We start from the raw sequence: 24,719 nt of genomic DNA, 5'->3' as shown, positions 1-24,719 counted from the left end.
TGAAAATCGTTGGAAAATCCTTCTCATGTAATTGTAATTCCTCTTTATCTAGAAACCCCCCACTATTTTTTTTAGGAAATTCACGAGGAAATTCCTTGAAGATATCTTTTCTTCTCTCCAAGATTTACTTCTAGATATTTCATCGGCTATTTTCTCTTCAGGAAGAATCCGGCATTTTCTTCATGCATGCATTCGAGAGTTCCGTCAAGAATACATACGGAATTTCTTCCCAAAATTCTACCAGAAGTTTCTTCAACAATTTTTGACGGAAATACTCCGATTTAGCTCCATAATTTCACTTGTAAATCTATAAGAAATTCCTTCGGAAATTCTTCTAGGAACTTCTCCGGGCATTCCTCTCGGAACTCTTCCTTTAATACCTCCGGGATTACTTCCAGGAATACCTCCAAACATTCAATAGCGAAATCATCTAGCATTCCAATCTGGAATTCTTTTCGCAATTACTACAGAATATCCTTCAAGAAATCCTCTAGAAATATCTTCATGAATTTCTCCTGGAATTCGTCCAAGTATTTCCCCAGAAATTCTTACAGGTATTTTTTCGGGAGTTTCTTCAGGTACTTCTCCAGGAATTCCTTCAGGAATTTCTCCGGGAGATTTTCCGCGGAAGTGTACTAGAATTCCTTCCGGACTTCACCCCGAATTTGCTCGGATATCTGCCAAGAGTTCTTCCACAAATTTCTTCGGAACAATCCGCAGAGATTTTCTTCAGCAATTCATCTGGGAATACTTTCAGGATTTCATCTGGGAATTTCTGCATTAATTCCTCCTGGTATTTTTCGGGGATTTCCTTCAGATATTTTTTTTGGGAAATTCCTTTAGGAACTTCTCTAAGAATTATTTCAGGACTTCCATGTGGGAATTCCTCCGGAAGTGCTTGTGGGAGTTCCTCCGGGAGCTCTTCCAGGAGTTTTTCCAAGAAATTCTCCGGTAATACCTCCAGGAACTTAACAAGGAATTCCTGGACGATACTTGGCAGGAATTTCACGGGAGATGGGATTTCGGAAGTTCCTTCAGAAATATTTTTTTCTCTTCCTCTAGGGTATTCCACCGGATGTTCCTCTGAAGTTCCACCAGTAGTTCCTTCGGGAATTCAATCAGGCTTTCTTCCAGGAATTCATTTAGCATTTCTTTAGACATTTATCTACAAATTCCTCCAGAAGTTCCTCGGAGAATTTCTCTGGGAGTTCTTACGGGAATTCCTCCGGGAGGTTCTTTTAAAAATTCTTCCAGGAGTTCCTCCTGGAATTCTTACGGAAGTTCCTTTGGGAGTTCATCCTAGAATTCTTACGGGAGTTCCTCCAGGATTTACTCCGGAAATTCTTCCTGTAGTTCTTCAATAAATTCCTCCAAAAGTTCCACCGGCAGTTCCTCCGAGAATTCCTCTGATAATTTCTCCGGAAATTCCTAAAGAAAATCCCCCGGGAGCTCCTCCGGAAATTACTCTGGGAGTTCCTCCGGGGGTTCCTTTTCAGAGAAACACCCGGAGAAACTGCAGGTGAAACTCCCGGAGGGATTCTCGTAGAAACTACTGGTGGATCTCCCGGAGGAATTCCCGAAGGAACTGCCGGAGGATTTCCCGTAAGATCTCCCTTAAGAACTCCCGGAGGAATTTCAGGAGGAACTCCTAGAAGAATTCCTAGAGGACCTCCCGGATGAGATCCCAGAGAAACTATCGGAAGAACTTCGGGAGGAATTTCCAGCTTAATTTCTGAAGAAAACCTAAATGATTTCCTGAAAAAATCCTGAATAATTTCCTGGAATAGCTTCTGGTGGAACTCCCGGAGGAATTTCCGGAGAAACTCCCGGATGAATTGCTGGTGGAATTCCCGGAGGAACTCTCGAAGGAATTTTCTGGAAGAATTTCTGAAGAAACTCCCGGGAGAATTTTCAAAGGAACCCCGGGGAAACTACCAGAAGCATTCTCGGAAACAAGAGAATTCATCTTATAGACAAATCTCGTCTATATGAAACCTTTGTTTGGGGTTTGTAGCTGGACCATCATCATCATCAGAGGACCTCCCGGAGAATTCCCTGAGGAGCTCGCAGAGAAATTCTCGGAGGAGCTTTTGGTGGAAAATCTATAAAAATTCCTGAAGAAGCATATGTAAATTCCAATTCTGCCGAAATTCCCGGAAGAATTTTCAGAGGAACTGCCGATAGAACTACCGGAATAATTCTCGAAGGAAATCCTAGAGAAATTCTTGGTGGAATGCCGGTGGAACTCCTGGAAGAATTCCTGGAGGAATTTTCGGAGAAACTCCTGGAGGATCTCCCAGTGGAAATCTTGAAGTTTCCACCGGAATTCTTTCAGGATTTCATTGCGAATTAATCTAGGAATTCCTCTAGGAATTACTGGCAATTCTGCGGAATTTCCACGGAATATTCTTATTCTTTAAAATTATGGGAAACGAAATTATTTGAATTATTGCAGGGAATTCTGCAGAACTTATAAAGAAGTTCGTGAAGATTTTCTTGGAGTAAATAATGGTGGAATTTTCGGATCAATTCCCGGCAAAATTTATGGTGGAATTCCTGAAGACACTGCCGAAGAAGTTGCTGGAGGCATTCCTAAAGAATCCCTGATAGAATTTCGGATAGAATACCAGGAGCAATTGTCGAAGGAATTCCTGGAGAAAGCTTGCATATTGATTTTTCTGTTTCTGTTTTTTGTTTAGAAATTCAGATGTATGGTTCTAGTTTTCTTAAACTTAAGGAAGAATAATTTTTATAATAATTGTTATAGCCGATTTTATATTCTTTCTGAATACTAAGTTCGTTATATTTTTCTGACTTTATTTAAAAATATCTGATGAGCAATAAATCACGCATTTTTAAATCCATTATTGTTTTAATCATTAATGGTTTGATTTGGTTTGGATTTGGTTTCATGTGTTAATATTCATGTGTTTTTATAAAACTACTATAAAACTACGATTTAGAAGACCAAAAAAGTTGCCCCCCCCCCTTCTCGAAATCCTGGCTACGCCCATGAGGACAATCCCAACATCCTCTGTGAATTGCAGATAAGTATTGCGTTTATATTTTAATTGCACTGAGCTCGTTCTAATCTGATCGGTGAATGAATTGACTTGCCACATATTTAGATACATCGTGAATAATCAATATCATTAGTAAATTTAAATATTCTCGTAGATTAGAAAAGCAAGTGCATAAATTATTATTTTATGGCAACATATCACAACGAAACGAGACCCTTCGGAGCCTTAAGTAAGATCTCGGTCCGGTTGCATCTAAGGAGATCTTAGTGCAGTGCACACCGGACGTGTTGCCCGGTAGACGTATCGCTCAGGGGTATTTAAATACAACGCAGATAGGCTGGGTGCGTTGGGTGCGTTGATATTACAAGATAATTTTAGTTTGAAAAGATGCGAGGTCAGATTGAGTAGTTAAAGCCTACCTTACACCACGGGAAAATTTTCCGCCGGATTTTGGTTTGGTTTGGTCCCGGTGCATTTTAAATGGGGCCGGGTTTTTGATTTTCCGTGCTCAAATACCCCTTGCACAAAGGACTGTATTGTCTCACATTGAACATCTAATTTTATTGACGCGCTCGTCTTTACTTTCTTTCGGTAGTTCTACTCTCGCAGGTGCTCCAGCCTCGGGTAAACATCAAGACAGCCGCTTGGGTAAACAATAGAGTTTTTTTAGCTCAAAACCAAATCACCTGCTTTTTCTCATGACAGGTGTACTGTATACGGTGAGCACAATTTTTGTTAACTCTGTTGTTTTTCGTGACTTGCAATTACCCGAAGGGAAATATGTCCGGATTTTTTTTTACCATTATCTAGACAAATATTAAAATTTTGGAAGCAAAAGGGGTTCTACCAGTTGATACATATAGGCGGTAAGCACTTCCTCTAGGGGTACAAAATGGAACATTTACCCTATACTTACCTATGCAAGCATCGTTGCAGGCAGGCAAAATTTCGTTCCTTAAAATTTACCGACGATGAATGATTTTCATACCCATTCTTCAACGAAAAATTACGGTCGTACTGACGGCTCACGTAGGAAGCAGACATTTCCGAATTCGATTTTCTAACTGAACAATTGCATCACATGATTGATGCAATGTTCAAAGCAAATAACAAAACTGAAGCTGTTCAGGCTGATATCAAATTTACTCAAAAATTGTTATAGGACTTCGTTTTAATGGATTAATAGACGTATCAAACATAAATTATATTCTTCATTTGAAACCAAAGGTTTTAAAACCTTGGGAGTTTCTGTTGAAACAAATTTTGAACAAATATCTTTTATTGCTGCCTACTTGCCTTTCCAGTGCAATGGGCAGCAAAGGAATTTATGAGAGCTGATCTTCAAATTCTAACTCGCAACAAATCTATTTTTTTATAATTGGTGACTCCAATGCCAAACACCGTTCACGGAATAATGGTCAAAGCAAATCCAATGGAAAAAAAATATTTGTAGATTGTTCTGCAGGATATTATACTATTCAATATCCCAATGGACCAACCTGTTTTTCTTCCAGTCGAAATCCTTCTACAATTGATTTAGTTTTAACGGATTCAAGTCAGCTGTGTGGCCAATTGGTAACTCATGCTGACTTTGACTCTGACCACCTTTCTGTGACGTTTGGAATCTCACAAGAAGCCAATCATAATGACAAATTAAATTGTCGAAGCCAGAGGCATTTCAATTCCTAAATGTGAGATTAAATTCAACGCCATTATTATTGACGACGGCCTGCAGCTACTGATCCGTCTTAAAAATGTGAGGCGAAAACTTCCTGAGAGCTCTTTATCCTTTTTGGTTAATTTATTTAAACAAATGTTTTCAATTGGTATTATAATACTTTCCAGATAAATGGAAAAATGTCAAAGTTGTTCCAATTTTGAAGTCAGACAACAATCCAGCAGAGGATTCTAGTTATCTCCCAATCAGTTTGCTTTCTTCAATAACCGTGTGGCGGTGCCTCACAATAGAAAAGTTCTTGTTCCTGTGCATAGAACCCTATTGAGAACCTTCAATATTGAGCAAATATCATTCGACGGATACATGGACTATGGAGGATCATTGTTTTTTTTGATTTTTTTTTCCATATTTGGACGATGTATATTACACCACCTTACGAGTTTAATCAGCCCTAGAATTAGAATCCTGGATTTTGACCAAAACATTTGAAAAAAAATATCGGAAAAAGTGACTTGAGCTCGAAAAACGAGACTTTTTAGGCTGTGAACCATTCCAGCGATTCGTTTAACTTTTAGTTAAAGTTTGACAGATCGATGGTTATTTCGCGCTTTACGAGCGCTTTCTTAACCCTCTCCCGCCCATGGTGTCTGTGGTGCACCATCAAATTTTGCACCTTCTAACTGTTGTGTTCAGTGTATATAGGTAAATATAAGACTATGTACAATAAATAGAATTTAATGTGTAAATCCAATGAACTGAAATTAGAATTGTAAGCTAACAGTCGTAACTCCTCGGGAGGTTTTGTAAACACAAAACGAAGAATAAATGTTCTCTTTCGATTCTGGACGTTGGACAGTAAACATCGTTTTTCTATTAGCTTATCCAAAACTTCTGCTCATCCTTTGCATCTGGTTCTGGGCCAGCTTTTGGTAAATTATATCACCGTTGAGTTTTCAGGTTGTTGAATCAGGTAAGGTAGAAGTAAGATCACGGACAAAACACAAAACTAACCTTCATCGAATTGTTTCAACAACAAAAAGGAATATTGGACACATCTTTATGGTTCCATTAGACTGGAAATATAATCAATTTTGAGTACAAATAGTGAAACTATTGATTTACAATCAAAAATTTTTTTTTTGTTTTCCACTAATTTTGGCTATGCCAAATAACTTTTGTTCTAACATTTTTCTGAAAGATGATTCCTTCCTATTGAAATCTTGAAAAAAGTCGTGGGCGGGAAAGGGTTAAACAGATGGTAGGACTATTATGAAATATAAACATTTGTAAGGACGTGTCCAGGTATATGGAGAAAATCGTGTACGCCAAATTGTTGATTTATTCATCCACGATTTGTGCAAGATTTCTATGCTATATTCTGAATTCTCGTCCTTTTTCCGGTTTATTGGCCACCCTGAAGACTGAAGACTGAAGAAATCCTGTAGGCCATGACGAGTTTGAACACAGAGAAACAGACGTCTAACTTAGAACAAAATGCAATCAAAATCCTCGTCACGGAAATAGTGTCTCGATATATTGTACTTATCCCACTAAGTCAAGTACGGCACTGAAGACGGCTGTTCAGGTAAAAATACGTATCTGTCAAGGTACAACCTAGTGGGGGAATTAAATGGCTGACATTCCACTAAAAAGCTCAAAATAATTTTAACAAAAGTTTTTTGCTGTTTTCTCGAAATAGTGTAAAATGGACTTATGCAGTTTCTCAAACAAATCAAGCATAATTTTTCATAACGACGTATGTAACAAAAATAAACAAAACGGGGTTTTTAATATAACGTGACAATCACACGCGGCTTTATATAATACGCATCGATTTTACTGATTTCAGATCTTAAAATTCTTTAATAATCTTTTTGCGAATCGACGTATGTAAAAATTTCTATTTTTGAAGTCTCACTGTTACATACGTCGCTTTAACATATGGGAACTAAGAGCGACCTATGTCTCAAAAAAGCAAAACAAAACAAAACTGCAGTTGCGTCAATCGTGCACTATGGAAAACCGATCAATGTACACCGACGTACGTGTAGCATACCGGTGTATGTATAATTTTATCGTTTTTCACAGTGAATTTGAATGAACTGAGCTTTGCTGTGAAGCACGCTTATTACGTGTCATGTAATGATGCATGCCAGCGGAAAAAAGTATTGAAAAAAGATTTAGTTTTAAAACAGTTTTAGAAAAAGTTTTGTCAACTTTCTGCAAAGGATTTCTCGAATCCTCATAATTGTTACATACGTCGTTATAAAAAATTATGCTTGAAATGATTCATTTGTTTTGTTGTCGTTTTTCATAGTAACGAGCTTTTTTTGATCTATAGCACAGTCTATAGTACCCATTTTAATTTTCCTTCCATTCCAAGATCGTTCCTTTATCTCGATGGTCCCTTCAATATCGAGATGTGGAGAGGCGACTGTACCCCAGACAAACAGATATAACACATTGAACATTCGCTCATCGAATTTATCGTCGTACATACACTATCAACATCTGTTGTTTTCACTAAGTTGGGCAAATCACGAACCAGGTGATGGTAGTGAGCAAACGTCAACTCGAGGAAATCCGATGTGCGCGCCACAAGTGATCGATTGGTCAACTAATGATTATTTGAATTGACCAGTAAATCAGTGAACGATGAAAATTTCACAAGTGTTATGTCTGTTTGTCTGTGACTGTACTATAAACACTATAAATTTCATAGACGAGCGGAGATACGATTGAGTCATTAACTCAATTTAATATATTTGATTTCAGTGTATTACGCGAATTTGACGTCACACACTCAGTGATAGTTCGTTCGACTACAATCGCTTTTGCATCAGCCCGTCTATGGATTTTCTATTATTTCAGTTTTTGTTCCTAACAACCAAAAACTCGACCAAAACAGTGTATTATTCGACTACCGTAAATATTGCCGTAGTTTATACTCACCCAGTAACATACAATCTATTAGACTTTCTCTACTTTAATTCTTTGTTGAATTAACATAAATGTTGGACGATTTTTGCTAGAATTATCCCCTCATTTCTTTTATTTTTGCAAATTTACACAGTAAGTTCGTCTTATCTTAAATTCGGGATGGGTACAGCATCTGAAAAATATAATAAAGAACAATCAGTATTTAAAAAAAAAACTATTCACTTCTAACTGCTAGATGATACTCACGATCCGGATGCGGTGTCCCATGGCGTGTCCAGGCAGGTTGGTCTTGAAGCGAGCCCTCACGCTTCCGGTGTTACCGTGCGAGCGAGTGATCTTGCCCCAGATAGCGCGGATGTTGGTCTTCTTTACCGCGGCTCCCGGAGCGTTGAGCTTGGCCTTTCCACGGTACACATAGACGCACCGTTTGCCGATGTAGAACAGAGCGTTCTTGCGGTTGCGGCATCCTTCCACCTTCAAGATGGCATGACTTTCGTGCTGGTTTCGCAGCCCACGCTTGTATCCGGTGAAGACGGCCTTTGCCCACAGGCGACCATAGCTCTTCTTCTGGTAAGGCAGAGCAGGCTTGGCAACGCGCTGTCCCTTTGGCTTATGAGTACGGGCCAGGATAGCTTCCTTGGTTTGCGACTTCTTCACACCCTTGGGTCCAACTGGGGCTGGAGCGGCGGTCTTGGCGACCTTGCCGACTGCCTTCTTGGGGGCTGGTTTCTTAGCTGTATCGGCCATTGTGATCTAGCTAGAAGTATAGAAATATCGAAAATAGTTGAAATTACGAACGTATATGATACATTTGATTTTGGCAAAACGTCTGTACGTCATAATGTCTGTACCTACAGGATCACGTAAATAAAATTACAAAAAATATCGAAATATCTATAAAAAATGACTAGTTTTATAGATAAAATTAATTTATAACATCAGGTACATAGTATAAGCAATGATGAAATGCTGATAGCATATAAGTTTGCTCTATAGTTGAGAACGATCAAAAAGTGCGAGATTCTGAAAATCCCGAGGACAGCACCATGTTTCGAGGTTATATGTTAATCGATTGAATTGTTTGTTGTCAACAAAGACTAGAAGGAACGTATTTTATAATCAATAAAACATATTTCATTTCAAATATTATTACTCCACTAAATAAGCAAGAACTATGCCATTTTCTTCGATATTTACAGCCGAAACATAATGAAGACATATTTTCAAGAAAACAACATAGTTTGACAGTTCATCTTCGTCCCATCAACGATTCACAACTTCAAGAATCTTCACTATCAACAACGCAAATAATCACCGATTTCGTCAAATTTAAAATCTTTTCCCCCACAATTTTCATAGCACTTCATCAAAGTCACCATCCGCATTGTTTATGAACGATTTTAGCAGAAAACTACCAAAGATTTCACTTATTTTAGGCAAATAAATTCGCCGTACCTCAAACGAAATGTGTCCACTAGCATACACGATGCCGGAAAAAGAGAGAGAAAAGGTTCGAACTGTCAAATTCGAAGCCTGTTTCGGTCACTTCCGTCGGAGGAGACTGTCAGACGGAATCTAGTACTTCGTCAATGCATGGTGTTGCTGCAAGGGCAGGGAAAAATTCGAGCAATCTACCCGACTAAAGGCTGCCTCACACCTCGGGAAAATTTTCCAGCGGATTTTGAGCCCCGTGTATTTTAAAGGCTGCCTTACACCTCGGGAAAATTTTAAGCCGGATTTTGGCCCCCGTGCATTTTAAATGGGGCCGGGATTTTGATTTTCCGTGCCCAAATCCCGAAAACATCGCATATGCAAAAATACATGGGGAAAAAATCCGCGGACCAAATTCCCGAGGTGTGAGGCTACCTTAAATGGGGCCGGGATTTTGATTTTCCGTGTCCAAATTCCGAAAACATCGCATATGCAAAAATGCATGGGGAAAAAATCCGCGAACCAAATTCCCGAGGTGTGAGGCTACCTTAAAGGCTGGTTTACAGTTCGGAAAACCTGCCCGCGGGATTTGTTACGCAATTCTGCTCCGGGTTTTGTCAGGGAAAATTGGGTTGTTTAGCAAAGAAAAATATGAGGATTTTTATAGTTTAGCATAAAGAGCATGCTTTGCTGATCTCCAACATATTTGAATTTTGTTTGTAAATCTTTTATTTACATTTTAATACAGCAAACAATAAGCCATTTCAATCGATAGAATGACACTAACATTCATAGAATGACAGTTGGCCCATGCAGCATAAGAACAAATTTTTAGTCCCATATAAATTTAAAATGCAAATTAAAAATAGTTCCGGGGCTCCAAAAATTCTGAAAAATTGGGGTTAGGCTCAGTTTTTTATGCAGATTCAGAATATGTAAAAACATATATACCCCTAAACAACCCAATTGGGTTGTTTAGCAAAGAAAAATATGAGGTTTTTTATAGTTTAACATAAAGAGCATGCTTTGCTGATCTCCAACATATTTTTATTTTGTTTGTAAACCTTTTATTTACATTTTTATACAGCAAACAATAAGCCATTTCAATCGATAGAATGAAGAGCCCCGCACATAGCATACGTTTGCGTTGCGTTTGACAGTTTTCCCATGGGAAATGTGTCAAACGCAACGCAAACGTATCCTATGTGCGGGGCTCTTGACACTAACATTCATACAATGACAGTTGACCCATGCAGCATAAGAACAAATTTTTAGTCCCATATAAAATTAAAATGCAAATTAAAAATAGTTCCGGAACTCCAAAAATTCTGAAAAATTGGGGTTAGGCTCAGTTTTTTATGCAGATACAGAATATGTAAAAACATGTATACCCCTAAACAACCCAATTCAAACGGAAGAAGTCTACGGCAAACGGCAGAAGTCTACACGAAAAAATATTTTCCTGAAGTGTAAACCCAATCGCGGGAAAAGTGTACGGTTTAAAATCCCATGTGTAGAGATGCAAATCACTAACATTCATACAATGACAGTTGACCCATGCAGCTTAAGAACAAATTTTTAGTCCTATATAAAATTAAAATGCAAATTAAAAATAGTTCCGGGGCTCCAAAAATTCTGAAAAATTGGGGTTAGGCCAAGGGGTAAACCACTCGGCACACTTTCAAAATGTCTAATTGTGCCCAATTGTGCCGAAAGTGTGCCGAAACGTGCCGAGAAAAAAAGCTTGGCGGCACTGGCTTTCATAATGTTGGCATCACGGGGAGAAATAATGTAAATAAATAACAAAAACAGAGGAACTCCTTCGAAAAGCTTCGAACCTTTGAAAGGAATTTCAAGTGTTTGCCACCAATGAAACAACACTCCTTCGAAATGTAGTTGCCTTCCTTCACGAGATAAACAAACAAATCTGACATCTGACATTGCCAACATTTACCTACCCTGACAAACCGTGACAGTAAAGTCGACGAGACTATAAACAAAACTTGACTGGCAATATAGCGCTCAAGCTGTGCCATCCAGCAGCTCACTGAACAAAAGTGAGCACCAGAAAGAAGAAGAAGAAGAAGAAAGGAATTATTAATCATAGCTGTTAAATAACATATTTATTCCGTATAAAACCGCATTCAGCTCCGTAGAGGACAGTGAAATAACACACATGAAATATATTTAATTTTTCGCTACCCTTGGCCTCACACGCACCACACACAACGGAATTTTGCAAGTGGATCATCGCGGCCATCGAAAGCGGGTGGTTTTATCCTCGGTTTCATCACAGAAGTTACCGGCATAGTACTATTCCCACAAGTAAGTTCCATTGAATTAATCCGCCGTACAGTTTAATAACCAATCCCCATTCATCAGAACAACCCGGAATAAGCAGGCAATATGTTGCTGCCTCTCCGTATAAATTATATCTATACCACGAAGCACATCCATCCTGTGGTGGCGCATTATCCTGTGCCAGCGTCTTTTATTCCCCACGTCCAACCGGAATTCCATGCCTACTCTTTTCGGAGGTGTTCTGGAACGATCCATCGCCGAGTAAACCTTGTCGACTTATGCGGAACCGTTTGTCTAAATGCGCCAATAAGCATCAACAACCGAAACTAACACTTTTGATTCGTTTCTGACCAAAAGCAACCATTTGGACACCTTCAGAAGGAAATATCAATGTGGCAGATAAGCGTAGGATCCGACGACAAAGAGGACCCGGTGAGGAACAATTGACGTAGTCGTTGTTTTTAACAGTAACAGCATAAAAATAAGAATGTGAAAATAAAACCACAATGTGAAAATAAAACCACATAAAACTGCCTTTATAGAAAATGAAGTTAGGTCACAGACTAGGGTACTAGCACTAGGTGACCGTGGAAGGTGAAAGACAAATGCAAATCCTCCATGTATTATACATCCTGTTCAAATTCCGACCTTTTTACTACCTTCATTTTAAATAATTGAAAATAAGATATGTGATCCCTGACATAAACATGCTTTTTATTTAGTGATAAAGCTATTTAATGTATTACATTGTGGGATGAACGATTGAATGACTTGATAAGACCATTGAATACATACCACTATAACTATTACCATTAGGGCCGATGTCCACGTAGCGGTTGTTCAAGCTGCGTTATCGTTGCGTCCACGCAAGGTACCCAGCATCAAATGTAGTCGTGCATACGTGGGCATTACTCCATTTGATGCTGGGTACCTTGCGTGGACGCAGCTTAAAAACCCGCTACGTGAACATCGGCCCTTATTGTCGCCTCCATCAGAAACCGGATGAGTAAGAACGTAGCCTTGAAAAACCCAATGCAACTCCAATGTGAAATGCTTCCTGACGGGCAAACGTTTTAATAAGCATTAGGAAATTTGTTCTCCTTAGGGCCGATGCCCATGCACCGTTTTTCAAGCTGCGTGCACGCGTTCACGCAGGTACCCAGCATCAAATGTAGGCGTGCACGCGATTACGTGTGCATTGCTCCATTTGATGCTGGGTACCTTGCATGAACGCGGCGTGCACGCAGCGTAAAATACCGCTACGTGGACATCGGCCCTTAGGGTAATTCACAAATTACATTTCCAGTTAGCCTTGCAAGCAAAGGCGTAGGATTGCAAGTCCGAGAATGGCGAGTTCGATTATCGGTCCGGTCTAGGATATTTTCTGGTGGGAAACATACTCGACTCCCTGAGCATAGTGTATCTTGCCACCAGTGTTGCCACATTTTTATCTGTACCATGGCCTCAAAAATCTTTTTCATCTGTACCAAAATCTTCAAAAATCTGTACCAAAATCTGTACCAGACAATATGGAAAATTACCCATAAATATACAACAATTATAAGTCAATTAAGCGATGCAAACCAATTCATTCGTGGAAAAGCATTTTTATGAATTTCAGTGATTTCTAACGTAGACGTAATAAGTTATAGTTAACATATTTTTTGTTACCTGTAAGATAGTAACTTCCAGTAATGTTGCTTCATATTTTTAATATTAGATACTATTTTACATGTCGTTCAATATTCAATATTTTTTCCTGCATCCCAAGTAATAATTACGATTTATAATGCTTTTGGAGACAACGATTTACTCTATAAACGATTTACGCTATAAAACCATGATAGAACCGTCAGTGTTACTAGGGATGAGTTGATATTATTTTGCCACTTTTTAACTAACGATAGTTTGACATTAAAACTAAATAGAATACAAACTCCTCGTTTTGGGTCTGTTCAAATATTACGTAACGCAATAGGGGGTGGGGGGTTGTTTTATTTTTGTTACAATTTGTTACGCGAAATATAGGGGGTGGGAGTCCTTCGAGAAATTGTTACGCGTAACAATGAGAAAAAATATTTAAATTTTTCAAAAAATAGTTGTTGTCTTTAAAATAGCATAAAATACACAAAAAATAATAATTTATTGTATCGTGGTTCAAATTCTACCAAAAACAAGATTTTTTTCAAAAAAAATGTATTTGTTACGCGTTACGCATGGGGGTGGGGGTATTTCTAAATTTTGTTACAGATTGTTACGAGGGGGTGGGGGGTTCTTAAAAACAACGTTTTTCGCGTTACGTAATATTTGAACAGACCCTTTGACTTGCATTTTTAACATTTGTTTTATAACAGAGCAGAGATTGGAAAGATTATATTTTATATAAATCAAGGCTGACGAACATTCACACGCGATGTAAGTTTGAATTATCAAATTTACTTTTCTAATGCTTATTGTTAAAAATTTGTACCAATCTGTACTTTTTGGTAAAAATCTGTAATCTGTACCGTACAGAATCTGTACCAAAATTTGTTAAAAAATCTGTACCTTTCCAGATTAATCTGTACTTGTGGCAACACTGCTTGCCACACAAGATACATACTCATGTAGTGGCGGGCATAGAAAAGTTATCAATTAATAACTGAGGAAATGCTAAAATAATAAGTTGAAAATCAGGCCAAGTTCCAGTGGGAATGTAAAGGCATAGAAGAAGAAGAAGAAAATAACGCTTTAATGGGTCAAACACAATGGATACGTTTGCGTGCGTTTTGTCACTGTGTCTGCGGCTGCATAGTTTTGAAACCTTGCATACAAATAAAATTTAACATGGGGGAGGGTAAGGATTACAAATGGTCTATTTTGGCGTTAGGTATTTTGTGAATGAAATGTTAGCGATGTTTTTCAGTTTAAGTGAAGGTTTAATTCTTCGGATATGTAATTGTAATTGTTGTTTATTAGGAAAACGGATCATCTTTGTTTCGTATTCAACTACATGGTTAGATATCTAATAGGTATACACGGTGTAGAGTAGATTATTTACTTTGTTTCATGATGCCATCCGATCTGTTGAGAATCGCCTACTGATACACTCATCATCGTATCCTGTCAGTCGTCAATATTGGTTTCGCTTCCATAGTAATCAGCCGCTGCATACTATGTATTTGATTAGCGCATTATTGTTATTTGGTACCGCCTTTATAATTATTAGCGCATTGTGATCGATTTGACATACTTTAGGATCAATTTATTGATGTAGTTTTCGTACACTTTCTTGACCTGTTCTTTTAAGGAAAAATGAATGGAAATAAGGAACGAAGCCAATTTTGGTAAGCTGTCTGCTCCGCGATGCTGCTGCTCCTGGTCGCAGGGCGTTGCTTTCTTCGGGAAGTACAATGTCAGGTGACCACTTACCCCCAGGGTGTTTACTTATCCAGCAGCCGTGTACGAGCGCACTATTCTATTGTTTTGGCACACGTGTGTTTTCCGCATAAACGAGCCCACTATTAGTGCTCAGTAAAAAAGCTCCTGCCGGCTTCCCTCTCGACCGGAGATTCCCCAGCGAATAGCAATTTGGCACATCGAGTTCTTCCTTGGAGAACAGTCTTCATGCTAAGGTAAAATTGTTGGATTGCTCATTGAGTCATTTATCAAATTGGGTTGTTTAGGGGTATATATGTTTTTACATATTCTGAATCTGCATAAAAAACTGAGCCTAACCCCAATTTTTCAGAATTTTTGGAGCCCCGGAACTATTTTTAATTTGCATTTTAAATTTATATGGAACTAAAAATTTGTTCTTATGCTGCATGGGCCAACTGTCATTCTATGAATGTTAGTGTCATTCTATCGATTGAAATGGCTTATTGTTTGCTGTATAAAAATTTAAATAAAAGGTTTACAAACAAAATAAAAATATGTCGGAGATCAGAAAAGCATGCTCTTTATATTAAACTGCAAAAAACTCGATATTTTTCTGAGCTAAACAACCCAATTCCGGCACTGTATGGTCAACATATTCACAACGTCTGCGATCCAGCTTGTGAAGCGGTGTGTTGTGTTCGATGTTTGGTTTGTTCACGTCGGTGCCTGGCAGCAAAAGGAACAGCTCCAAAAAGTTTGTCAGGTTCCGCAAGCACATGTATGACATGTCCGTCTTTTTGCTTTGTTCTGTCGACTTGGAAGACAGTAAAATGTAGTATTCCAGGATGTCCAGGATGACCTATATAGGTACTAAAGTGGGTACTAGTTAACTTCACGGAATCACGTATGGACACCCTCAGCACAGCAGAGTGGTTTTGTGTTTGTTTATTTATGCCATTCTTGTTTCATTTCAAAAGCATGACATCCTTGCTTGACACTGACAACTTAACTGTCAAAACTAGAAAGGGTGCCCAAATGTGCCGAAAGTGTGCCGTACTGTGCCGCGGGCACATTGTGCCGAGTGGTTTACCCCTTGGGTTAGGCTCAGTTTTTTATGCAGATACAGAATATGTAAAAACATGTATACCCCTAAACAACCCAATTGGTCGTTCTGGGAAATGGAATTCTGGGAAATACCATTCTGGGGATTGGTATTCTAGGCATTGACATTCAACCGTTTTTGCATATTCTGAATCTGCATAAAAAACTTAGCCTAACCCCAATTCTTCAGAATTTTTGGAGCCCCGGAACTATTTTTAATTTGCATTTTAAATTGGGTTGTTTAGCAAAGAAAAATATGAGGTTTTTTGCAGTTCAACATAAGCAGACCCCACACGACGGAAAAAGTTTGACAAACTCTTGATTATTGAAGAAAAAGATTGATGGTGTGAGTGCGAACCCACAATATTGAAGTAAATATTGAGAGAAATCGGAAAAGTTTGATATTCCTTCCAATATTTCCCCTTATCTCCCCCCGCAGTTTGCCCACAGGAGTCGATGACGGTTGAGTGTGTGCGTGTTTTGTACGTTATGCCGTTATTTGATTCGTATTAGTTCAAGAAAAAATTGAGTTTTTCTTCAGCTACGGCCATGCCGGCTAATCAGTGAAAATATTGAAGAAAAGTTTGATGAAAAGTTTGACGAAAAAAGTATTGTCAATATATGCCTCGTGTGGGGTCTGCTATAGATAGTAGTATCTATAGATAGTGGAATCAGTGGCGTAGCCAGAAAATTGGTCTGGGGGGGGGGTTTTCTGAACATTTTTTTTTTCGAAAAAAAAATTTCTTCCCAAAATTTTGTCTCTGGGGGGGGTTTTATACCCAAAACCACCCCCGTGGCTACGCCACTGAGTGGAATATATAGATTAGCGAAGATAAATCCTCTGTCTCCAAACGAACTGTCAAACGTGTCTCCAAACGAGCAGTAGACTCGAGAGTGCATCACCCTGCTTTAATCTTCGAGAATTTCTTTTCTTACAACAGATTTTTGCCTTTCTCGTACAACAAAGTTGTACCGAAAGGCTATCATTTCACTCCAAAATCGAACTTTTTATAGAAGTCTCGGAGACCCATGATGTTATATACCAATCGACTCAGCTCGTCGAACTGAACAAATGTCTGTCTGTCCGTGTGTATGTGTGTGTGTGCACACGAAAACCGAAAAACATTATCTACTTTTTCATATAGTAATTCTTAACCGATTTTCTCGCAACAAGTTGCATCACTATTGAATTTTATAACGATCGACTATTGCGTTTAAAAGTTATTAAGAAAATGGAATCGAACTATATAAGCGCTATATAAGGTTGGTGTTTTGGCTAAATGCGAGAAAGGCAGTATCACCACTCGGTGAATTAAGTTGGGTTTTTGACTGGAATTCAGCTGCAGATATACAAGGAAAAGTTCACCGAAATATTATAATTTACATTGAACATCCACAAACATATTTTTAATTGTACTCAGTATCTCACATTTTTTGTTGTTGTATATTTTATGTTGTTTATTCAGGAATATATTTAAACACTTGTAGATAAATAATTTAGGAAATGCGATGACTCGATACGAATGAAATTCAATACGCGCGAGAAGCAAACAACAAATTTTATTTGAGACAGAGATTCCAACTTGAAAGTTAGCCACAGTGTACTCATGAAAAACTTATAATCAGGAAAAAAAATGTCTACCAGACGAGTAATTAGTGTTGATAAGAATGGATCACGTGTTACTGTGAAAGGAAAAGCGACTGAAAGGGTGTTTCGCCAAAACGTTGCACATTTGAAACGTATTACCAGCCAGCAGGGATCTTCCAACGGGTATCAAAACGGAGCAGTTTCGTGTGAATAGCTGGATCCTGAACCGCCGCCAACGCTGAAGCAAGTGGATGACCAAATACTTACTCTTTTTGAACATTATAGTGTTCGATGGCAGATAAAGGACCTTATGTGATACAGAATCAGCGATGCCTTATTACGGATTCCAGATATGTTAAAAATTCCTATTATGATTTCCACTCTAACTCTCTATAGTAGTAATAGGTCAAAAATTCTAAAGTGATCGTTTGGTGGAGTGAAAGTGAAGAAAGCGAGCACATAGCCAGTATGTCGGACAATAACCCGGTGAAAATGGTTTTCGATAGCGAGCCGACGGGCACAAAATGACGAGGTGCGCAGCGATCGACTGCGTGACTGGCGACGTAGCCATGGACCGAGCTGAATAGGAAGACTGTTATATACTACACAGGCCACTCCGGTCTTAAACTGAACAAATAATGATAAACATATTAAAAATTGATTTCTATATTATCTGCAAAAATATTATGCCGGAATTATGATAAAAATATAACTTGAAGCAATTAACTTCTCTCAATGCAACAAGAAGGATTTCGGATGCAGAGAAGACAAATTGACAACTAATTAATTTATGTACTACTTTCTAGTCTGTGATTAAGCGTTTATTTACACTAGAGTTTTATTTTACCTTATTAATCAGTTCTTAAAATCAGTTGGTAAAAAAGTGAAAAAATAAGGAAACATGCAATTTTGACTCGATGGACACTCCAAATGAGATTTGTTTCCTCGATATCTTTTCACGTTTTATCGCATCATGGATTTCTGGATTGAATTCAAATATTCTAAATACGACAAAAGACAAAAAAAAACTAAATTCGACTTTGCTCAGTATAATTTCTTTTTCTAGCGATGAAAAACAATAACTTTTTGTTACCATTCTACGAAAATAGGGTAATAAATTAAAGCTGGCACTATACGGCATCAACAGGTGGACAGTTAAGGAAATGTAAAAGGATAACTAGAGAACTCACCCATCCTGAGTTGGGGTATCGGATATTACCCCCGTGATGTGCTCTACGAGAAGTGGAACTTAAACTGGAACGGTGACCCATGCTGGAAGTGATGGAACGGATTGCCCCCTCCGAATCCGTTACGATTGCCTTCCGGATCCAGAGGATCCTCACCGGCGTCGAATTGTCGCCTCTTCTCTGGATCGGTGAGAACTTCTTTCGCGGCCGCAATGTCGATGAACTTTTTCTCGGCGACCTTCTTTTCGTCGCCTTGGAAGTTGTCCGGATGCCACTTTTGGGCAGCCCTCCGGTAGGCTTTGGTAATTTCCTGCTTGGTGGCGGTTCGCTTCACGTTCAAAATTTTGTAGTAATCTCTTCGTTCTGATTGCTTCTGTAGCTTCTGGGCGTGTTCGATGCCTTCCTTTGCTCGCTGGAAACCATCGTTTATTTCCAAAGCTTCGCGGTACTGACTAATGGCATCGTCGTACATTTCCGAACCGATAAGAGCCTCGGCACGGTCACACATCACCTCTGGGTCCGGATAGATATCCAAAGCTTCTCGACATCTGCCGACAGCCGATGTAAACTGCTCGTCTTTGACGAGACAAGTACAGAGAAGTTGCTTACCGTTATAAACAATCATCGGAACGTTAGGTTCAAGTTTGATAATTTTTTCGGCATGTTCAGTACATTCTGCAAACCGTTGATTTTCTAATGCTTTTTGGGCGTCCGTGTAAACTTTGTCTACCTTTTTGATTTTTTTGTACAATGGAAAACAGTCTTTATGCTCTGGATCTAGTTTTAAGCACTCTCGAATTTCCTTGAGAGCAGATCCAGAATCTCCCAGGTCGTAGAGAATCTTGGACAAAGTATAATATCCATCGGTACTATCTTGCGATAACCGGTTAACAGAACGGAAGTCGCTAACAGCAGCCAGTCTATCGCCAACACGAATGTAGGATTGAGCACGAGCCTCCCGAATTTCTACAGACCACGGACAAATCTCCAGTAGCTGCGTTAGCAGAGATATAGCAGTAGTGTAATCACCTCGCGCAATTACGTCCAAACAAAGCACCCACTGATCCCGAGCTGGATCGATTCTGGTAAATTGGAAGTTAACTTCGTTGTTGTAAGGATCTGCCCGGAGGACATTCATCAGATCGATTTCGGCGTTATCGAAGTCGCCCATTTTGAGATATACCTGGCCACGCTGGGCACGAGCCGCTACAAAGTCCGGTTTCAGCTCCAGCACTCGAGAGAAGTCGTTGATGGCGAATTTGGCTTTGCCCAGAGCAAGGTAAACCGTGCCTCGTTTAAAGTACGTAAGATAGTTGGTTGGGTCGCCCTCTGTGGAAAGTAGTTATAGAAAATTATGTCAGATACAATCGAAAGTAACATTGAGTTTGTATATTTTTGCTACATATTTTCGTTCCAATATAAGGCAACTTCGTATCCATGATTATAAAGCCGGACTGTGCAATTTTGATATGAATTAGTAATTTGTCCAACAAAGAAAAAGTGTTAGAATTTCCGTTTATCTTCGATTTTATGTCAATTTCGTGACAAATGCTCGGAAACATCTAATTCGATGAACCGTTTTATTTACTTTCTGTTATCTAAAAATGAATTTGATTAACAATTTATGTGCGGTTAGATCTGTAGAAAATCTTGTTTTTCCAAATTGCTGCATCACTTGTCTATCGCCTCAAACTATTTTGTAATGGTCTACGGTTTGGCAAAGCTATGCATCGTCTTCAAACGTGGAAAAGCGAAAATAGATAAGCCGTCTATCGCAATTGAAAAAACTTACCAACAGCGGCATGATAATGTGTGAGTGCGTCTGATAACTGTCCTCTGGCCAACAAATCTCTTCCCATTTCTAGATGGCCTTCAATTTCCGCCTGTGAAGCAGCTGATTCCGCACCTTTGAAGAAATAAAACATCAATTATTAATCACACACATTAAAAATGAAAAGCTTGGGACACGTCAGTGTTTAGTTGTCTGTGGTCCCTGCGATTATTGGCAAAGGGACAAACGAAAACAACCTCTTATCATACTTCCATCGCGAATGGCAGATTAGTCTGCATCATCTTTTGAATCCATAATTATTTTTGCAAAACTACTTACGCTTAAAAAAGAGTTCTAATAATAGAAACAGCAGCACCGAGGTCAATTTTCGACTGTCGCTTAGCTGCGACATTTCGTAGATGTTTGGCAGCATACTTCTGCGGGCGGAGAAATCCGTTCTCACTAGTTTAATCCAAGTGCTTTAAGATTTGATTTTATTTTCCTTAACACTTCACTTTCATATTCACCCTTCACCCTTATCTATTTTATCACAAAAGGCTTGATAAAGTGAACTTTGCAGAAGTTCGGCTATTTCTTGTGATGATTTTGCGAACAACGAAACTAGTGGATTGTACTTTTCTGAACGACTGACGTGTTTTGGCGAGAGACACGAACAGATAGCGGAATCGTTCGAGCAGTTTTGACAACCGCATCTGGATGTGGTCGACGCTGATTGGCCGAAATTTTGACGTACTGCGTAACGGGCTGCAAGGGGCAGCCGATAAAGAAGATTGATGGTAAAGGAAAATTTCATTGAAGATAATTCTGGTAGCACTGGATGAAAGCCTCCGAAAAAGGAGGTAATAGATCACAATGCGGAAGTCATTGATAAGCGCGAATCAGAGGAAGCCGCATGGGTGAAAATTTACGCGCGTAAATCGATATTATTAAATTTAAATTTTAAGAGAATAATCATTATAATTGGGTTGTTTAGCTCAGAAAAATATCGAGTTTTTTGCAGTTTAATATAAAGAGCATGCTTTTCTGATCTCCGACATATTTTTATTTTGTTTGTAAACCTTTTATTTACATTTTTATACAGCAAACAATAAGCCATTTCAATCGATAGAATGACACTAACATTCATAGAATGACAGTTGGCCCATGCAGCATAAGAACAAATTTTTAGTTCCATATAAATTTAAAATGCAAATTAAAAATAGTTCCGGGGCTCCAAAAATTCTGAAAAATTGGGGTTAGGCTCAGTTTTTTATGCAGATTCAGAATATGTAAAAACATATATACCCAGCAAGGAGAATGAGCCTAACATGACCCGAACTTTAGGGTAACATGTTACCTCATGAGCCTAAAAAAATGATTCACGTTAGGGTAAACCTCGACTAAAATTACGCTATATTGCAACATCGTGTTAGGCGTTTGCTGATATCAAACGTCTGCGTTAGGGTAACATTAGTGTAACCTTACCCTAACGTGAGTCATTTCAGTGAGTCGACCAAAATAGTGTATGTAGTAGTGAGAACATGATTTGTGTTCACTAATACAACAACATTACATGTACATCTTCGATGACAGATCGATGTAAACAATTTAAAAAAAGAAAGAAAAAATGTTAAATTCTGCCGATGCAATAAGTGAGAAAAAAAGTGAAATTGTGAAGTGAAAATATCATGGTCGTCGTTCGCTGTGCCGATAGCATAGAAAAGGGGTTTTCTTCAGCATCATTTGCCACCGGTTTTTGGATTATTTCTATTCTCGAACCGAGGAATAATCCGCCATCGGCATTGGTTGAAATCCGCGAGGAAAATCCGTCGTACGGGAGGACGTCACCTACGACCTGAAACAGCTCGAGGCGGCTTCCACATTTCGGATCCCAAATTACGTCAGGTTCTGGTCGGTATGGAGCATGCCCACACCGCGAAAGGTTGGCATTCGTGGCGTTTTGGTGGAGGACTGGTGGTGGTGGCGAGTGCGTAGTGGTGCCGACGTGACGATCGTTTCACCTGAAGTAAGCGCAACAGGTAGTTATATGTACACTCGTACGGGAGAATGCCACCTACGACCCGAACCAGCTCGAGGCTGCTGTTCCGGATCTCAAATTATAACGGGTTCTGGTTCATATAGAGCTTGCCCACACCATGAAAGATTGGCATTCGTGGCGTTTTGGCGGAGGACTCGTCAGTGGCTGGGACCAGTGGTGGTGGCGAGTGCGTAGTGGTGCCGACTTGACGATCGTTTCGATCAACGATTCTACCGACGTCGTTCACGATCTCAGGATTTGGACATCATGATGTAACCGATCGAAGGACAGGTGCTTACACATTTCGGAATGTTCACATGAATTGAAGGAATCGTCTGTAAATCCGCTACTTACGCCATCAGCGCTGCTGCAATCGCACCCGAAAGTTAAACGAGGAGTGTATACTCAGCAAGCATCGTAAAATCGATTTGAAGACGGTGATTCGGTGAAGAGGGAAACGATTGGCAACCGGAGATGACTCGCAACAATTCGTGAGGTAATTAAGAGTTACAAATAGATACCTAGTTCGCTTTTTTTCGAATTTTGACACATTGTCCACCTACTCGGTTTCAGGAGGTACCTAAATCAAAATAGAAGTCTCATCAATTTTCCAGCTATGCAGTTGTTGATGAAGTTAATCTAGCGAATGAGCTAGGATGGCATCAATCCGAGACCAAAGATGTGACGCAGGGTGTTTCCACGCTCTAACATATTAGTATAACAAAATTTCAATTTCATGTTGTAATGCATACAACAGGAGATAAGTAAATTTATTTTTTTTTTGGGTAAAATTAGAGGACAGAGGAAGATTGCTGCCGAGTAACAGGACAAGGTGATGTTTAACAGTGAACTGAATGCCGCGTCGTCTTCAATGACTATGCATTACTTACATTACTTACTTTTTTTATACAAATCCGTTCCTAATCAAATCTATTTCAAATCAAATCAAAATTCAAATCCAAATCTAATCCGAATCCAATCTAAACCCAATTCAATTATTTATTCAGCCTATTAAGGATGGAGTGGCCTTTGCAGTACATAACAATCGTCCGCATTCAGCACGGTCCATGGCAATGCCAGCCATGCACTTTAAGGAGGGGCCGTAAATCATTAATCGATTTACCTTGCTCGCTGCGCACCTCGCCTTCTTGTATCCGTCGGAACATTGTCGAGAACCATTTTTCCTGGGTTTTTGTCACACATTCTGGCTACGTATACGGCCCACCGCAGTCTTACAAATTTTGTGAATCGTATCACTCGTGTCAATCCGTGCCCGTTACCCCCTTCAAAGCGATTTTGAATAGCAGGCACGATAGATCATCGACTTGTTGTAACCTTCTGCGTGTTTCGAAGGGACTCAAGAATTCCCCTAAGACTCGAACTACATACATCACCCGATCCATCGCCGCTTCTATCAACCGTATCAGTTATATTGGTTGTCATTGTATCATATGCTGCTCTGAAGTCGACGAACAGATGTTTTTTTTTTGTATAGAGGGATGAAGGCAAATTTGAAAACAGACACCTGAAATTATCACTCAAGGATTGGGATTGGCGGAAGGGTGACCCAGTAAACCCACGCAAGTAAAGGAACGCTACTTGAGTTATTCTCTCTTCTAATGCCCTGATCTACCCGGGACGACCTTCCAGTATTACTTCTGTATGACAGAGTAGTACAGAGTAGTACAGACAGTACTAAACGTACTCCTCCCAAACCGGTACTTCTTACCTTAAGCTTGCTTGTTTGTGCCAGAAAGCACACAAAAGCCTTGAGCCCTCAAGCCCTTTATCTTTTCCTTGTGCCATTCAGCACATGCAAGCTACTCACATAGTTCCCGGTGGCGAATCTATCCTACTCAGACGGGGAGTCATCCGGCGGCGGAAGCTCCCCTGATACCAACGACCCGCATCCGTGGAAGGCTATTATATTACCAACACTACGCTTTCACCTGGTCAGCATATTCAAAGCTCAGCTCAAGTCCTACGCACTTTCTCACTTCAACGGGTGACCGGGCGAGTGCCGAGGTCAGACCAAAGATGCCGGGTGGAGATAACTTCAGTTCAATGGTGTCCCGACGACCTAAAGCCGGTGCATTCACGCGCCACGATCTACTCAACTGTTCCCCGGCGGTGGATATAGCCTACTCTGATTAACTGATTTCCCATGTACTCAGCTATTTGGCTACTTGCTAAACCATTGAGCCATTCAGTTCCCGCCTTAACTGCGAGCTACTCGTCGGAAGCTCCCCCGTAACTGACGACCCGTCTCAACGGGTGAGCGGACGAGTGCTGAGGTCGATC

General features: G+C 39.5%; 3 protein-coding genes across 3 annotated transcripts in view; all 3 read right to left on the bottom strand.

Annotated features, from left to right (window-relative positions):
• Positions 1 to 24,719, bottom strand: part of LOC134223840 (uncharacterized) — a 532,543-nt gene that overhangs the window by 425,564 nt on the left and 82,260 nt on the right. The gene's annotated exons all lie outside the window — the stretch shown is intronic.
• LOC134225522 (large ribosomal subunit protein eL33) lies at positions 7,724 to 9,245 on the bottom strand. Its single transcript, XM_062705689.1, has 3 exons — positions 9,097 to 9,245; positions 7,888 to 8,398; positions 7,724 to 7,813 (listed from the first exon to the last, which is right to left on the bottom strand). Exons 2-3 carry the CDS (start codon positions 8,386 to 8,388, stop codon positions 7,790 to 7,792), a joined length of 525 nt encoding a protein of 174 aa, XP_062561673.1. The 5' UTR covers positions 8,389 to 8,398; positions 9,097 to 9,245; the 3' UTR covers positions 7,724 to 7,789.
• On the bottom strand, positions 18,206 to 21,043 carry LOC134219165 (dnaJ homolog subfamily C member 3). The gene is made up of 3 exons (XM_062697865.1): positions 20,720 to 21,043; positions 20,402 to 20,515; positions 18,206 to 19,938 (listed from the first exon to the last, which is right to left on the bottom strand). Exons 1-3 carry the CDS (start codon positions 20,811 to 20,813, stop codon positions 18,656 to 18,658), a joined length of 1,491 nt encoding a protein of 496 aa, XP_062553849.1. The 5' UTR covers positions 20,814 to 21,043; the 3' UTR covers positions 18,206 to 18,655.

Source organism: Armigeres subalbatus, chromosome 3, assembly GCF_024139115.2.
Source record: "Armigeres subalbatus isolate Guangzhou_Male chromosome 3, GZ_Asu_2, whole genome shotgun sequence".
Taxonomy (NCBI): Eukaryota; Metazoa; Arthropoda; class Insecta; order Diptera; family Culicidae; genus Armigeres; species Armigeres subalbatus.
The sequence above is the reverse complement of the archived record's forward strand: the minus strand, read 5'-3'. Positions and strand labels throughout refer to the sequence as shown.